Source organism: Musa acuminata, chromosome BXJ2-8, assembly GCF_036884655.1.
Source record: "Musa acuminata AAA Group cultivar baxijiao chromosome BXJ2-8, Cavendish_Baxijiao_AAA, whole genome shotgun sequence".
NCBI classification, from domain to species: domain Eukaryota; kingdom Viridiplantae; phylum Streptophyta; class Magnoliopsida; order Zingiberales; family Musaceae; genus Musa; species Musa acuminata.
This window is the reverse complement of record NC_088345.1, coordinates 51,170,530-51,188,046: the sequence shown is the minus strand read 5'-3', so window position 1 is coordinate 51,188,046 and position 17,517 is coordinate 51,170,530. Positions and strand designations below refer to the sequence as shown.

The following is a 17,517-nucleotide window of genomic DNA, read 5'->3' as shown; positions in this document are numbered from 1 at the left end:
AAACTCAATGCTAAATCGGCTTAAACATTCTTTCATATTAGTTCCAAAGAATTTTTTTCATGTTCTCAGATATATGAAATGGGATTTTATTGGAACAACGAATCATTAATATTTAGGATATCTTCTTTTTGTATTATATTCCTTCCATACCTGAATTTGTTGTCCTGTTCATACTTCAATCTACTTTAAGCATAATATGGAACATATATTTTGTCCAAAGCTCTTATCAGTCTCCATCACTCATAAGTTTCAGGCATTGTTTACTTGTCTCTTTAAAGTGTTTGCTCTCTCTTAATTAAAAAGAGTATCTTTCATCCTTCTTTATTATAATATAGAATCTTTCTTTCACTTCTCTGTAGTAGAACATATAGAATTAATTAATGATATTTTTATTGAACCCTTATAGTTCAACATTAAGGAGAATTTTCATGATAATAGAAGCATGGATTAAAACAAGAACCAAATCCAACTCTGTTGCTTTATTTTAGGCTTTCTCTTACCTAATAATCTTTGCTTCAGAATTAAGACTTTATATGAATAATGAAGCAACTGGTTTAATTGGTTGGAATAATTCAATCAATCAACTGTTTTGAATTTACTATGCTTAATCAAGTTGATCTCAATGAACTGCTTTGAACCTGCAATATAAGATCAATGATTCCACACACTGACCTCTTTATGTCAGTGTTCTGATCTAGCCACATACACAGAGAGAGCTTCAACTTGATCTAAATGAACTCTTCACAAATTTAATGAATGATTCCACAAAATGAACTCTTTTGCACATACACTTATATTTGTCAGTATTTAACCAAATCCACTGAACAGAAAGATCTGAATAAATTCTTTACTCAGATTCTTATCTCAAAAAGAAAGAAGAGCTATTCAAGTTGATTTCAGTGAAATCAGTATTTGAACATGCAGTATCAGCATTGCACCAGTCAAACTGCGAGACTACATGAATGATGATGAGCAGCAACTCGCTCTCCTTCTGTTAAGTTTTATCATGAGCAGATCACTCATTCAAAGGTCTTCACCATCACGGCGGGCAGCTTGATGGATGGAATCCGAAACACGGTCAAAATTCATTGATCTTGTTCTTCCTCACTTTTTTGCTCCCTTTCTGTGCTTCATTCTAGGATTCGGTAGGCCATCTACAGCGACATGCGTTGAACACCACTCACACCATAGCCGATCCTTGTTGTCTGTCATCGACAATAAAAAATGTTAACACTTCTGCATGATTCTAATTAAAACCATAAGTACATCTGTCCATATTACTGCTTGGGTGTTATTGGTCCAGATGCAGGAGCTTCTCTGACTCCAATGAGTTTGGGATAAGAGTCAAAAGAATTGAACAGGTCTCAAGGAAGGAATCCACACTTCACCTTTCCCTCTACCTTTAACTTTCAAGTGGGTTGGGCAGAATAAGAACCTGTTGCCTCTAGAGTTTGGCTGTGGATTCCAAAACCAAGAATAGATTCCATATTGAACATTGAAAAGGATGCAAACAACGTGAACATTGACATTGTGAGTCCTTGTTCATTACTGTGATTTGCTTAAAGAACTTCAAGACATAAAAATCGATCCCCAAGACCCATCATCTACAAAATCATTTGGAAAACAAAGGTAGCCTGAGCTCCAGTGAGATTGATATTAATATGAAATCTAGCTGTTAGGAAGCATGCAGAAGCAAGATATAAAGTACACCGAGTCCAAACTAAACTGATCAAAACTAGCATACATGCTAATCAGACGCTATTATAACATAGGAAGTTTAAGTTCATTGAGTTATGGGTTATATATCAGCCCAACTCTCTTTTAATTTCTACATCATATGGGATTATTCTTATAACTCAATATTCATCTCACATATAAATATATTTCTGTTGTCCCTCTAAAATCATCATTTTCTGCATGCTTTAGTTATATAATCTTATTCATAATTTTGTTGACTGATGTTACTCTCTAAAGTTTGATGGTAGCTATCGTTTACTGAATTCCATATCATTAATGTATAATAAAATTTATTCCAAATTTATTCTTACTGTGCTTGAACAGGGCATATTACAAGGCACAAGGAAGTCACATAGAACCCATTATAATGAAGTGAAAGTAAATGATATGCTTATTTGTCCAACTTGAGTTATAGATGAGCTAAAACCTATATAATATTTCTTGGGGTGGCATTCGACTCTCAAGCATCTGCAGTGGTTTTATAGTACTGTAAGCTGCTGATCAAACATGTTTGGTATTGCAATACCATTATATTGGTTCAAACATATACTACAGAAGCCTTCAAGGCTTTAAGAACAGGATCCATGAAACTTCCTTCCATGAAGTCACCACAAATTGTTATTGAAAGAACTAAAAACAAGGACTACATTTTATTTGACACTTCAGAAACATGGAAAAAACATATGATACTAAATGGAAATCCTAGCTATCTAAGTAATGTTTGCCTGGATACACCTTTAACCAACCAGATCTGCCTGAGCTGCACCTAGTAGATCACAAATTTTGTGTTCTTGTGATGAACAGGGGACACATGCTTCCTACTACGTCACCGAGCGGAAGTAAACCAAAGAAACATTACTCCAAAAATGGTGGCTAAGATGAGAGAAAACTATCTTCTTATGAGAAAACAAATTTTGAGTTAAGGTGTTCTCCATCAGAACTAACCATGGTACTGGTGCTGCTCTCCTTGTGCTTCGCAGGGATTAAAGTGAAGACAACAAGCCCACAGTGGATGGCGAGAGTGAGGCCAAGAACATTGATGAGGGTGAACTCCAAGGAGGACCCTGGGATGCCATGTTTGGTGTGAAGGAAGGCCATCTTCTCCATGAGGCCGGACTCTGCTGTAGCTACAGCCAAGCTGTAGGTGAAGATGCCAATGAAGATGTGCCATGGCAGCAACAATGTTCTTGCCCGTCGTCCCTCTCCCCTGGTCCAGAAGCTGAGGAACCCCATTGTCCACTGGCAGAAGCAACACAAAGAGATGGAGTCTTACAATAGTAGGTCGTTGAAATGCATGCTTGCAAACCAAACCAAAATATTAAGTAATTGGGTTTAGTATCTAATGCTTCTTACAAGCAGGTTGAACATTATAAAAAATAAGTTCAATAGACCAAATCAAACTTCATGTTAGATTTTTCACCCCTTTAAACTTGAGAATTAGTAGTAAGGCTTGAATTCAGCTTAATTACTTTTGGATTGTTTTCTTGAAATTCTTTTACTTTGTCTTGAAAGAACACAATGGTCATAGAAGCTACAAGTCAAGGATAGACAGAACAATTTCAATCAGCAAAGCTGCAATTTCAGAAAACTTAATCTCCATCAATCAAGCTTTGATTTGGCAATAATACCCTCTTGCTGATGGCATTTTGCTATTTTGAATCTTGGTAATCCATGATTAATAGTATGGACATTGATGGGAGAAGAACAAGTGACAATCTTGATATTTTGAGGAACATACATACTAACTTGAGGATTGTAAAGGGAAAAATGTTAAATTCTATGTTATTGCAAGGATAGACATGCAAAACACCTTAAAGTTAGAACAATTCTATGTTAGATTCTATGTTATTTCTGGGGGCATGCATAGTGAGGGATTCGATGAACATCTAGAAGGCATTCTAGATGGATGTCTGCCAACCAGATATGACCCAGTAGCAGGGCCCATCAAGTAGTGGATTACGATCGGATGTCCACCGTACCGGAGGCCGGAGGTGCAGTAGCGAGGAAGACGGAAGGAGAGCGCGTGACAGGAAGAGAGAGAAGGATGGACCTGGGCGGCGAAGAGGAGAAGGCAGAGCAGACCCATCCAGGAGTGCAGGCTGTGGAAGTTGGCGAGGACCCCCTTGTTGCCCTTGAACTTGGTCCACACCCCGGCGACGCCGAAACCCAGAGCCGCCCCCTGCAGCCAGAGGTGCGCTGCCTTCCTCGGGCCCCGTGCCCAACCCAAGCCCACCCCCCACCTGTGCACCAGTATACCTGCCAAGCGACCAACCACATTAACTATCTCCTCCCCATCCAAAGGCTACAGGGGATTGCGCCGGTTACCTTCGCCGCCGAAGAGGATGAAGCCGATGACCATGAGGAGAGTGTGGAGGACCTGAGGCAAAGCAGAGCAGGGAAGCGAGACTGAGGGCGCTTCGATTATTGCTCAAGGAGGGAGAAAGGGAGAAGAAGATGGTGCATTTACAAAGTATAGGTGGTCGAAGTGCGCAACGGCGGTGGCGGTGGCGGTGGCGCCGCCGTCGACGGATGAGGAATAGAAGCGCAGAAAGATGGTGGTGCGGAAGGCGAGCGCCCACAGGAGGACGAGAACGGCCACCAGAAGAGCCGAGATGTGAGAGAGAACAATGCTCACGGCCATTTCGTCCCCTCTCTCTCTCTCTCTCTCTGTGTACTCCTTTAGATCTGCACAACCAAACCGATGCCGTATAAATTACTATATCGCTTTGAGCCTAATATAAATAATAAATAGGATTATTTGACTAGGCCAAGCAAAAAAAAAAGATCAACTTGATCTCCTAACTTAATTATGTCAGGAGATCAAGTTGATCTTTTTTTAGGACAAGCAAAAAAGATCGATCTTTTAGCATCAAATTATTATTATTATTATTATTAAATTTAATTATCAATCCATATTATATATTGAATCAAATTAATCTAACTCACTTTCTGAAAGTTACCGTGGCTTCGATCTTCAAGGAGGTATAGAAATACACGTCACGACCCGAGTCTGATGAGCCAATTGGCCGATAACTCCATTTTGATCCTTCAACCACGGATCAAAATGGTTAAGTAAAAATTAATATAATATACTCATCAGACCCATATAAGTCAATCGGACACATTGCCCACTTCTGATATGAGACTAATGGGATGTTACAGTATGTTAAGGTAAAAAAAAAAAAATTTATCTAAGTTTTATATCATTAAAGGATAAAGAAAAAAAAAATTATATCATCATTAGTTAGCGTTAGTCAATGCATCGATGAAAGGCGTGACGGAGTCTTTATTTGTTTTCCGTTGTGTAAGCCTTTGGGTTGGGAGGAATGCTTTGATGTGCTCTACGGTTTGATCCAACTCGATCGAAAGTAAATCTAACCAAACTCACCTGAGAAAGACTCGAGAAATATCACTAGAATTGTTTTTTTATCAATATCAATGCTTCTAGAAGCTTAAGCTAATGCCATTGATGAGATAAATTATCATAAATATGATTTGGATAAGTTTGGAATATAAGACCTTCAATTCTAATGTCATCAAAATATCTTCAACGATTTAGCCTATAGACTAATCAAGATATGATCGAAATTATTTTTTTCAAATCCTTAGCCATAAATCATAGACTAATCAAGAGAAATAGTAAACAAAGCGTACATAACTACTATAAAATTAATACACATCTTAATGATTAGTGCACAAATGAATAATTACATTGATTAATGTAATAAAAACATATAGCACTCTTGCAAAATCACTTAAGTATCTTTATATAAATATCTTAGGCTCGAGTCATAAATTATAGATTAATCAGGAAAAATAATTAAAAAAAAATTATAGATAATAATTACTATAAAATTAATCTCTATCGGAACGAAGTTCGGATTATCTTATACGTCGATTATATAATATAATATAATTTTTTTTAGTTTTCGGGGAAAGATCGCTAAAAAAAAAACCATATATTAGATAAGATAAACTGCTTAATACAACCGATAGATTTAATATAAAATCAATGGCCATTAATGAGTGTGTTACATTTTAAATCAAACCATATAAAGTTGTAATCAAATTCTGACACTAGAGATACACTCAAATCAAATTTAAAGTTCAATTCAATAGTAGTAGAAGATGCAGAATGCAACTATCTATCTTACTACCACCAATGTGAAGGCAAACCTCAGTTGTCATAAAGTTGTAGGAACTTATTCTCTTCCCAACTAACCATCACAGACAGTCTATGAGAGTTGCATCTAATTCCCATCTCAGTAGCTACTGACACATTGTAATTATTCCCCATCAACATGCTACCATTATTCAGGCCAACTGTGTTCCTCCTCAGTTTGCATCCGATTCCATATTCCATCTTTCTGGAATCCAAGACTTTTGCTATAAATACCTCAAGCCATGGGGTTGAGCTTCTCAAGCTAAGCTAAGCACCAAACTCCACTCGGTAGGTAGCTTCGTCTCCTGTGAGAAGGAAGAATGGCGTCACTGAAGGCTGCGAGACCTGCTGGGATTACGGCGCCGAGCAAAGAGCCGGCCAAGGTCGGAGAGGGCCCCGTGAAGCCGCCGGCGGCGTCGAGGCAGGCACCGAAAAAACCCGAGAAGCCCCGCGAGCCCAAGAAGAAGGTATCCATGTCATTGCACCAGAGAGAATCTTATAATTTATGTTAGTTCTGAAAGAGAATTCCCAGTGATATCCTTCTCCTACAGGCAAGGAGTGGCAAACCGAGCACCAAAAACTGATGATGGATGGCAGCAACAACAACAACAAAAGTGTGTTTTATCTTCAGATTTCAGCGTTTGTGTTCTATCACTGTACTCTGGATGTTGCTGCTGTCGTGGTGTGAGCTTGTGATGTGAACTGGTTGAAGTATGCTTTGATGTTGTGCTCAGCCATGCAAGAAAGTAATGTAGAATCATCACCATGGTATGATGAAATAAACTGCTAATTTACTGCACACTTTGGGATTTCTTTTCTTGTTCTGAGATACCCTAACTGATATTTCATTATTTATATATATTTTTCTTGGCATTCAAATTTTTGTGAAAATATTATAGTTATTTTTTATAATTATTTTTATTTGAGATATCTTTTCAACTCAGTAGTAATGATAGTGTGTTTATATTTTTTATATTTAAAAGATATAAAATTTTTTGATGAAATATGTTGAGATGATATCCATCAAACAAAATGTTGTCGGCAAAACTAAGTCAAACCACCGCGTTCGCTAACCACTCTGTCCCTCTGTCCATCTTTCGGAAAAGAAGAGAACCTACGTGCGCAACGGCCACCGCCCACCACCTCAAACCTCTCGCAGCCGCTCAATCGAACCGCCACCGCTCCTCTCCTCTCCTATCCTCCTCTTGCCACCATCAGCAACACCACATCGACCATCGGCATTGAGGTCGTCGGAGGTGATCGAGATCGATGGGTGGCGGCCGGCTGCAGGGCGAGCAGTTGAAGCAACTGCGCAACATATTCGATCGCTTCGACATGGACGGGGACGGCAGCCTGACCCAGCTGGAGCTCGCTGCCCTCCTCCGCTCCCTCGGCCTCAAGCCCGACGGCGACCAGATCCACGCGATGCTCGCAGGCATGGACGCCAACGGCAACGGCACCGTGGAGTTCGACGAGCTCGCGGCGGCGCTCGCGCCCGTCATGACCGAGCAGGCCATGGTCGACCAGAAGCAGCTCCTGGAGGTCTTCCACTGCTTCGACCGGGACGGCAACGGGTTCATATCGGCGGCGGAGCTGGCGCGGTCCATGGCGCGCATGGGCCAGCCTCTGACCTTCGTCGAGCTCACCGACATGATGCAGCAGGCCGATGCCGACGGCGACGGTGTCATCAGCTTCGAAGAGTTCGCCGCCGTCATGGCCAAGTCCGCCGCCGAATTCCTCGGCCTCACCCTCGTCTCCCATTGATGGCTGTTGATACTGTTACCATTACTATTTCTTTTGGTTTTGGTAGCAGTGGATTGGAGTGGAGATCAATAAATGTACAGAAGCAGAAGATGATATAATGGAGTTAGGATCACGTACAAAGCAGTCGATGAATCCATACTTCTCATTCATCGTTCCGCATGTGTGTAATGATCATTGCAGGGGCTTTGCTTTGATGTTTCACTGAACACTACCTTTGATTTCTCTTTTATTTAGCTTCCCAATAATAATGCGGCATGGATTTGATCAGGTTCTTCTGACAATGATATCGGGATCTCATGTATAGAACAAGACGAAGCTGATTTGCGTGTGAGCCACAGGGTTTTGACAATCGAATCACTAGAACACGAAAAAGAAATCAGTAGAGATTTAATGCAGTATGAACTCAAATTAATTAAAAGGGCGTATGTATTTACTCCCATTGATCACAAGACCCAGGAATTTACGGAATGGATTCAGGAAGATTGCCAACTTCCTGCAATTGGCTGTGGCACAAACCGTAAGAATCAATAGAAGGCACCTTAGCCAAATCATTAAAGTCGAATTCCAATTTATCAGAGTGGTTTTCTGTCAGAACAGCGCTATCCATCCACTGACAAAAAAGACGACGTTCAGAATTTGTGAGGGCAAAATATTGCAAGCTGCCTTCACATTCTCTTCCTATCCATTTCGTTCTCTTCTTCCCTCTACCTAAACCACCATCTCTGGACTGCAGAGATGGGGCTGTTCAAGAAGGGGGTGTAACGGTAGATGTATGGATTCACGGCACGGCCAATCCTGGCCCAAACGCTCTGGTGATAACCAGCAGTAACTGGAGCATGGTACATGAGCTTCAGGAGCTGCATCAACAATGGAGAAGAGGAAAATTAATAAAATTAAAGAACACAACCAAATAGGCTAAGCTAGGAGATCTAAATGGCTTCCACCCAAAAATAAAATGGATACGATGGGCAAAGATCTCTCGTATGATTCACTGTGGAAGTTCCAGTAAGAGGTGAAAGTGAGATGGACAATATCGGTATGAATCCTCTTCGTACAAAAGCAGAGCCAGCCATATGTTTAAACATCTCAACATACTAAATTTATCTCTATTAACCTATCAAAACTTATTATTTAATTGGTTTTTTATGTCACGATATTCCATCTTTCTCTCACACTTCCTTTTCTTTTCACATATACTATTGATTTGAAACACTATCATGCTTATTTATAGACATTAGCCTTGATTCATATAATATATACATTATATCCACCCTAAAATCTGATTCAAATCTGTATCCATCATATATCCAGTATGAATTAGTAGCCACAATATGCACATATGGTTGTAGAATTTGGCATCTGTTATCTAAATCTGCATCTGCTAATTAAAAAAGGATCTGAATATGGTTTCTCCAATATCAGATCAGTTCTCACTAGTTCTAGTAGAGAATTATCTAAGCCTATATAATATAGTCAGGCTGATGCCTAATTGTTTATTGCTATCATGGACCTGTTTTTCTGTAAGCCAGAATAAAATCCACATCATAAGTTTTAAGTCTCCTGGTTGTTCAACATGGCAAGGGTGTTAACATCGAAGCCACCAACAAATACGATGAAAAATTTTGATACTGCTTCTGTTTAAAAAAAAAAAAGGAGCTAACCTGCCAGTATATGAACGTTTGGATTATGTTGCGTTGCAGCCTGCATCAACAAAACCAGAAGTTCTATAGATCAGGATCTGAAAATCAGGAAAACAGCAAAAACAGAATAATATAAATTGACTGACGAGAATAGAGATATGATGAGAAGAAAGCCCAGAGCAATCTCAGCATTTGAACTTAGGATGTTTAATGTAGTTCCATTTGCCTCCACCCATATACAAGGCTCCTCTAAGTATTTCCTGTTCATGAAATGAGTAACCATTACTTTAGTTAATTTTTCTCATCATATATTCTTGAGCAAATAAAGCACGTCAGAAAGCTCAATTAACAAATAAAGCAACCCAATATGTTATATAGATATCAACAAGTTTTCTCATACGGTCATACTAAATCAGAACTAATCAGATGATAACAGGCATCAAGTATTATTCCTATCTCTTCTCATGATATTTTATCTTTCCTTACATTCTATCAACTGATACCAGAAACAGATAGGTCCCTTTGGTAGGGAGCCAAATTTAAGACATGAAATTTTAGTCAATAAAATAAAATTTACCTTAAAAAACATACTTTTGCTTAGAAACCAAAGCAACAACAAGGGAATATCTAAGCGCCCAGAAGCGGCTAGTAACATTCTTTTCTACATATCAAAATATCTTAAATTTGCAACATAATGTCATAGATTCAGGAAAATCACGACCACCAGCCAACATACATGAGATTGTCTGCTGTACTAGAAAACTTCACATCAATAATGAGAAATTTGTTCATCAAGGTTCTGGGCTCGAATCCTGCCTTTGTCGTTTACCCTTTGTACCAAAAAAAAAAAAGTTACAAGTGAACTGAATCACACTTGTCAGGGTCGATGTAGACTAGATCACCTTTGAAACTACAAAGTGATGTCATCTTTGACATTACTGATGACATTACTGATTAATGGGCTTCGGAATAGCAGAGTCCTAGTTATTTTGATGATGACCATAATTCCCAAAACATTCTTTACCTACAGATCATCTTCTATGCAACTTAGACATTTTTTTCTCCAAAACATCTATATGCTTGCAAGTAAACCATTCCTAGAACCAAGGCTCATAATTTTGTATTGTACCGACGTATCGAGCTTTGCTCGGTATGGTATGGTACGAGCGTACTGAGCGATATGCCAAGGTGTACTGCTTGGTATATATATAAAATATTAAAATATAAAATCAATATATATAAATAATATAAAAAAAAAGGAGGAGCATGTTGCCTCGGCAACATCGCCTCCTTTTCTTCTCCTCGTCACATTAGACAAGGAGAAGAACGCAGTCTTCTCCTCATCTACGGCATTCGACGAAGATGTTGAAGGCCGCAAACATCTCGGCCTTCGACGAAGAAGAAGCTGAGCCACTGCCTCTCCGTTACCTCCTGGATTGGGATCGTCGAGGGAGGGCGACGCCGGATCGAGAAGCGTCGAGATTCTTCCGAGTCTCCCTCTTCTGCCTCAACACTTCTTCTTCCCTCGCTGTAGCCAGGCTGGTATCGCTCAGTAGCAAGCGACAACAATCAAAATCGATCGTTACCACCCGATACAACCCCGTATTGTCTGATACGGAGCTAGATCAACGGTACCGCCCAATAGCAGGCGGTCCACATATTGGTTTGCTAGCGAACTGGTACGTATCGCCCGTATCATTCGAAATTAAAATCTCTGCCTAGAACACTCCTAAACACAAAACTACTATGAAAGTGAAAATTCTTCGAGATGAATGTTGCAGGCTCCCATTTAAAATTTTATCTGTGAGTGATCAGAATTAATCTCATGTGTTATACAGCTTTTACAAACTTTAGAGATTGAATTTGTTGGCAAAGAAAATATTGAAATTCCATGCATTTTAATTTTCTTAGTTACCTTTCCGATGATAACTGAAAATAGCCGACTGTACACATAGTTCTGCGACAGCATACTTGGCAGGTCTCAATACTTCACATACGTATTTGAAATTAATTTAGAACAATAGGCTCAATAAGTCAATATTTATTTTAGGTGGAACATATACCCTCCTATGCATTTCTAATAAGCCATGCCGACCAGCATGGGTCAGCACAAGTACCATAGAGCATAGAAAGGTATCAGCAGGCATCATGCCAATCCATTTAGTCATAGATTTAATGCATGGCCAAAGTTGCATCACGAAAGAGGTTATTGTTCTCTTCCTGCCAAACAAACAAAAAACAGTTGAAGCTTTAGATAATTTTGCTAAAAAGAAAGAAGGAAATAAGCAACTTGTCCCATCAATGTCAAAGGCCAACATAATTGCCTGCAAGAACCAAATAGAAAGTTGAAAAAAAAAAAACATATCATGACAAACTTCTTTGGGTGACATTGACTGCTCGGTCTCACAGTAAACTATGACAAACTGAGCCCAAGTGTGCACATGACAATGCTGCTCTTTATCATAATTTTAAAAATTGGCTGCCTCAATCTTAGATCGACCATAGCCAACTAAAAATCCCAATAAAATTTTGTTAGTCAGCACTAAGCAGAATATAATACATATTAGCATGCAAGATGATCTACATATCACGTAGTAACAAATATAATAACATAATACAATAGAAAGCAATAATGTATACAAAAAGATTGCAGGTAAATAACTAATAGGAGTCATAAAATACGAATATATAATGATAAAATAAATCATAGCACATATAAAATCATAAACTAATGCATATATGTAGCTGAAACTTACATCATCAAAATTACAACATATTAAAAAAATAACTTCAGACTTAAAATTTAATTGTTTATTATGAAATAATAAAAAATTAAAAATCAGTGTTAAATATTAAAATTTTGCCGAAATCCGATCCTGAAATCTGTCTCTTCCAATTTGACCAATTCAACGAGAACCCAGTTTTAGCTTAAATAGCTTATCATGTTTCCAATTCTGATTTTTAGAACAATTCTGTTAAAAATCATGAATAGGTCATTTCAAGAATGCAAAATTTTGTCACGAAGTTTTCTAAATCTGTTTCTGGTATAAACTGTTTTGTTTCTAATGAGAAATCATTCCATCAAAATTAAGCTCATTACCTGTATAAAGTTGAACGTGCAAAATTACGCCTTAGAAATCTGGCCACATGATCAACAGCCCAACAAAACACAGGTATGAGAGCAACTGTCATTTGAAAAGCCATCAACAAGTATTAGTAAATAATGAGTATTACGGAGTTCTAGGAATTGACAAGTTAAAGGGACAAATTATTTGAAACAACTCACACTTCAAGTGTAGCTTAGATGTAATAAGTGTAATACAATATATGAAATGGATAAAATCCTTCGCTCCAATGACCGTCTGTAACCATGTCTGAATAGCAGGCAGGTTCCATGCCCTTGGTTTCTGTAGAGAAAAAATAAATAAATCATATATACACAATGGTTATGTGAAATTACCCTGCCCAACTAATATAACAGAAATAAAACTACATAACGCAGAGCTTTTAGTTGTAATTACTATTATACCAAACTCACCCCATAGACTGTGTATAGTGAACAAACTGAGGAACATGCAGTACCCAGCAATGACAACCGATATGCCTTGTTTGAAAGATTTCTCGGCGCAACTGGAAGCATTCCGAGTGTAGCAACAACTAGTACCTGACACAAGCATATTTCCAAATTAATAGAAGAGATGGGAAGCAATATAAAGAAGGCACAGCATGATACTACAATCTATGTAACAATCAACTTCAGGGAAAATATATACATATATAAAACACAAGCACTAGGATATATGAATCAAAGTTTTTTAAGATTAGATGTTAGTTACCAGTTTCTGTGAGAAAAAATGCAATTTACAGAAAAAAAAAAAAAACAAGTTTATGATCTCATCCTACGTGGGAGACTTCGGAATCTACAGGATCTGCAGCATAGTAGAGCTAGCAGAAGACTGCAAAACAATTTTATAAACATGAAAGTTAATATACAAATTTTATTTGCTATTTAATCTATTATTATACATTTTTAAGCCTTGTGGGTTTAAATACATGACAACACACTGGTGCATCTTTAAGTGTCCAAACAGTCATAAGATCAGATAAATTCTTCTTGTAGACACAAACATCTAGATGCCCTACAAGTCATATAGCCAAAAGTGTTCAGGCTCATGGTCCCCAGCCCATATATGTTCCCAGTGCATACTGAATAACCACATGGTAATAGCCACTCCTAGGATCAGGAATCATGGATCCCCATCATCTCAAACTGCTGCAGCTAGCTGTTGTCATCATCGGCAGGCCTCCTGAAAGCACTTAAGAAGATGGACACTTCCCAAGTACTTCCTACCTTTGTACTTATCTATATGTACACACATTATAGATATGCACACGAGGACATTTACTGGGCCCTACCCACACCCATTTTTGTTCCACTTCAACCTCCTGACAAACTAAGCTAAAGAAGCAACAGCAGAAAGATGGGAACAAGAAATGAACAAATTTACCATAGACAAAGATAAAACCCACCAAATTTCTTCATGTCATCAGGTTATCTTGCGCTCCTATGAAATGAGCTAAGATACAAAAAAAGACTCTAGTTCACGTTATATATTTTCTTCAACCCTACATTGATTGTGAAAAAAAAAGATACCATCCGTTCCATAATTTTTTTTCAGAATTATAAAAAGCTTAACAAGGAAAACTGAAGTCCAAGCTCACATCAAAAAACTAATTAGTCCACTATGTTTCTTGATATCCACTTGAGTGTACCTGATCGATAAGAAAATTCTTGTCTAATAAGAACATCAATTGGGACCTGCTCTGATTGAAACAATTATTGCTTGATCACTCAAACGATTGCAGATTGTGCAAAGCTATGCTGATTGGAAAACAGGCTTCTTATTTTACTCAACGGATGCAGATCTAGCAGCTACATCAATGTAAACCTACTCTTTAAAAATGCACAAGGCTCCCATTAATGCAGGGTTTGGGAAGGGTGGATGTACACAACCTTAGCTCTCTATTTTGGTATTGCATTACATGCATTCTTCAACACGCTTATATTCTATGTGTACATTCTATAAGAATAATGAATTTAGAGCAGGTATGTTGATTACAAATTCTATCAAAGACTGAAATATCATTTAAAGAAGAACACAATCAAGCACAATATGCTATAAACAAAGACAAAAACCCTGGCAATCAAACACTAGTAGTATGTGCTAGTACTTGTGTTTGGCCATTTGGCAAGGAAATGTTTTACATACCCAAGCATTGACAGAAAATTGTATAGATCGTTGATCCAGCCTCAATGAATTTACGTTCCTTCCTGTTGATGGAGCTCTTCCAGTACTTCCACTACCGGACCCTGGACAACATGTTTAAAGTTCAAAGATATGTTTTCTTTTCTAAAATAGGATGCCTAAGATATGTCTGTACAAAATCTAAAAGGAATTTCTATGGCAGAATATTGTACAGTATAAGAAATGAAAAGCCTTCTGAGTTCCAATCCACCTGAATTTTGTGGCCTCAAATTTTGAGCAGTAGTTTGCGATGAAGGTCCATCTGATGCTCTTGATGATTGAGAAGAACTAGTGGAAGACATGGCCTCCACAACTAGATCAGGATCCTAGAATATAAATTGTGATCAGAACATGAAAGGCAAACCATGTAATTATATTTTGGGTCATCTTGCAACATTAGCTGCTTTTGGAAGTAGCTACAAGCTATAAAGGCAATCTGTGGATAAGTAGCTTCGGTTATGCAAAGATTACCCATATGTACATATTATACAAGTCAGATTATGGAAGATCATCAATTTATACAGGCAGACTGTCCATTTTGGAGAATTTTAGTTGTTTGACCAAAAGAAAGTCCTTCAATTCCCAAGAATACCTGTCTGCATTATTTTGCGAAGATACCAGATTTGAAATGAATGGGTCGACCAATGTCCAATCTAGCTTTAAAAAATTCTAAACCATTATGATTACCAACAGACAATCAAGATAATAACCAGTGTAAGAATCTCAAAAGCAGTTAAAAACCTCGCACAGACTGTCCATTCTTTATGTTAACATTAGAAATAACAAAATTGAAAAATGAAGCATGAGAAGTAGAACAATCAGGTAGTGGAGCGGCGAAGGTTGAAGGCCAGAAAGGGTGGACAAGGCAGGCATGTGAAGAGATACGTTCACTGCCAGTGTTAGCTTAGTGAAGGCAACAGAAGACATCACAACCGAATGGCCAACAAATATGATGTGAGTGGTTCAAACATCTTGAGATGGACCTTACCCACTGCTGTCCAGGTGTGTCTGTGTGGACTGTAAGCATGTCATCATTTTCCGATTGGGCAGCCAGAATTTCAGGGTCAAGAACGATAAATTTTTCCATCAAATCCACAAAATCAAGTTCAAGTCTATGGAATATAAAAAATTCAAGAAGTACTAGCCCCATAGCTTAATAGGCAAGCAGGAAAAGAATAGATGTTACCACCGTCTGCTTTAGATCCGACTGTGTGCAGGCTCTGCATGAGAGAGGGAAAAGGAAAAGAAAAGGAAGATTTCTAATCATTATATTTAGGTGAGGAGAAGGAAGAGGCAGAGAGAGAGAGAGAGAGAGAGAGAGAGAGAGAGAGAGAGAGGGCAGAAAATGAGGGATGCAATGTATCAGCAACTTTAGAATTTGAATTGAAAATTATGTCGATCAAATCAAAATAACCGAAATGTTATAAATCCTAACTCAATTAGGTTTAAGGTTGTCACTGTATGTGACGGCCCTAATCTTGATTCATACCCATCTGAATCAGGGCCAAACCAGTCCTTGGTCAGGATATGGTTCATCAATAGGTATAACCATAAACATCCCATGAGGCTGATATATGATAATCATTTGACTGGAAGTCAAAATCTTGTCCCTTCAAGAACATCAATATCGTAGCCTAGCGATTAAACATGACAATCAATAATCACATCAAATAAAAAAATTTTAAGCTAGATGATAATTTCAGATTTCAGCATAGCTTAAAAGTAAAACCACCAACACCGGGACCTATTTGATCTAGTTGGAGTTCTAATTTTTGCTATGTTAACGAGGAGCATGAAAGAGTCCTGCCCATTTGCTTCTTAGAATCCCACTAGCAGACGACAAACAGTGACTTGAAGCTTTAACATTATCCATAGTAATTGATTATTTATCATGTTATACTCATCTTCCAAGCATAGATTCCATCAAAGAATATTAACACCAGTGGGGAGTGTTGAACAAAATTGACAAGGAAACGGATTCATGGACTCATGAGAAAAGAATATTAATTATAAATAAGCGAAAGCCAAAACTAAGCATCATAGAATTAAGTTAAAATCCATATAAACACATCAAACTCCAAGAGAGAAGTTCAAGTATTAGACAGTAAAAGATGAAGCCCTTAGGTGTCACCACAAAAGCTAAACCATAAATTAACAACTTGCTGGTTTCATATGAAGAACAAGAATCGAACCTTTCACTTATAGAAGCAAAAAGCTGCGGATCTTGACATAAAAAAATGCTGAAAAACATACCATAACTAAAAACGTAAATTTTCATCAAATTAACCAAAGCAACTGAAAACCACCAAAAAAAATTGCCAACGACTAAACCTTAGTTCACGAACACATTACTCTCTCAACGACAACCGAAAACGAACTGACAGATCCCACAAAAGGACAACCTCTCCGCGATCTTCGCCTCGGCTTAGCCATCAAGAAACGACGAAGGAGCAAGAATGGATCAAATCAATCCGATGAGAAACCAAGAAAGGAAAGGAAGAGTGATCGAAGGCGTACGATAAACCGCTGGTAGAACTTGCGCTTGAAGTGGTCGACGACGTCGGATCGAGCGGCCATGTGGGGCGGGATCAGGACGTTGGACCAGTACTCCGCCCATCGGGGATCGTTGTCGTAGTCGTACGCCGCCACCGCGATCCTCTTCAGCCGCTGCGGATCCCTGTCCTCCTCCTCCCCCATGGCCTTCTCTCTCCGGATTCGCGGCGATGGATCGACGAAGAACGAGAGGCCGGGGAATTTTTAGGTAGCTTTACTTTTGGTCTTCTCTCGTCGCGGTCGGGAATCTTCTTAAACCCACGATTTAGGTCTTCGAGCAAATGGGTCGCGCTAACGGAGCTTTTCGTGGATCGGATCTATCTTCGCGGATCCGAAATCAAAACTGGTCCGATCA

The 17,517-nt window shown here is 38.6% G+C and overlaps 3 protein-coding genes across 4 annotated transcripts; 1 reads left to right on the top strand and 2 right to left on the bottom strand.

Moving 5' to 3' along the window:
* Positions 1-723: 723 nt before the first annotated feature.
* Positions 724-4,433, bottom strand: LOC103995917 (probable transmembrane ascorbate ferrireductase 4). Of its 2 annotated transcripts, none has more exons than XM_009416660.3 (5): positions 4,205-4,433; positions 4,063-4,114; positions 3,788-3,993; positions 2,683-2,976; positions 724-1,205 (listed from the first exon to the last, which is right to left on the bottom strand). In XM_009416660.3, exons 1-5 carry the CDS (start codon positions 4,376-4,378, stop codon positions 1,155-1,157), a joined length of 777 nt encoding a protein of 258 aa, XP_009414935.2. In that variant the 5' UTR covers positions 4,379-4,433; the 3' UTR covers positions 724-1,154. The 2 variants fall into 2 exon arrangements, with proteins under 2 accessions (XP_009414935.2, XP_064978856.1); XM_065122784.1 differs by lacking the exon at positions 724-1,205 and adding an exon at positions 1,221-1,604.
* A 1,712-nt stretch (positions 4,434-6,145) lies between these two features.
* On the top strand, positions 6,146-7,869 carry LOC103995918 (probable calcium-binding protein CML14). Its single transcript, XM_065122783.1, has 2 exons — positions 6,146-6,366; positions 6,451-7,869. Exon 2 carries the CDS (start codon positions 7,169-7,171, stop codon positions 7,661-7,663), a length of 495 nt encoding a protein of 164 aa, XP_064978855.1. The 5' UTR covers positions 6,146-6,366; positions 6,451-7,168; the 3' UTR covers positions 7,664-7,869.
* Positions 7,870-8,187: 318 nt separating this feature from the next.
* On the bottom strand, positions 8,188-17,415 carry LOC103995920 (uncharacterized). Its single transcript, XM_009416664.3, has 9 exons — positions 17,127-17,415; positions 14,821-14,935; positions 14,574-14,674; positions 12,842-12,967; positions 12,590-12,710; positions 12,404-12,488; positions 9,450-9,563; positions 9,325-9,364; positions 8,188-8,520 (listed from the first exon to the last, which is right to left on the bottom strand). Exons 1-9 carry the CDS (start codon positions 17,304-17,306, stop codon positions 8,368-8,370), a joined length of 1,035 nt encoding a protein of 344 aa, XP_009414939.2. The 5' UTR covers positions 17,307-17,415; the 3' UTR covers positions 8,188-8,367.
* Between the last annotated feature and the right edge of the window lie 102 nt (positions 17,416-17,517).

What these genes read in the sequence shown, in the direction of transcription:
- LOC103995920 (XM_009416664.3), bottom strand. Translation starts at nt 17,306, where the DNA reads ATGGGGGAGGAGGAGGACAGGGATCCGCAGCGGCTGAAGAGGATCGCG. An exon ending in AGTTCTACCAGCGGTTTATC is followed by an intron (nt 14,936 to 17,126) that starts GTACGCCTTCGA and finishes TTTATATTCTAG; the next exon opens with GATCCTGATCTAGTTGTGGA. An exon ending in AAACGTTCATATACTGGCAG is followed by an intron (nt 8,521 to 9,324) that starts GTTAGCTCCTTT and finishes TTGTTGATGCAG; the next exon opens with CTCCTGAAGCTCATGTACCA.
- LOC103995918 (XM_065122783.1), top strand. Translation starts at nt 7,169, where the DNA reads ATGGGTGGCGGCCGGCTGCAGGGCGAGCAGTTGAAGCAACTGCGCAAC.
- LOC103995917 (XM_009416660.3), bottom strand. Translation starts at nt 4,378, where the DNA reads ATGGCCGTGAGCATTGTTCTCTCTCACATCTCGGCTCTTCTGGTGGCC. An exon ending in ACTTCGACCACCTATACTTT is followed by an intron (nt 4,115 to 4,204) that starts GTAAATGCACCA and finishes GCTTTGCCTCAG; the next exon opens with GTCCTCCACACTCTCCTCAT. An exon ending in AGAGCAGCACCAGTACCATG is followed by an intron (nt 1,206 to 2,682) that starts GTTAGTTCTGAT and finishes TGTCGATGACAG; the next exon opens with ACAACAAGGATCGGCTATGG.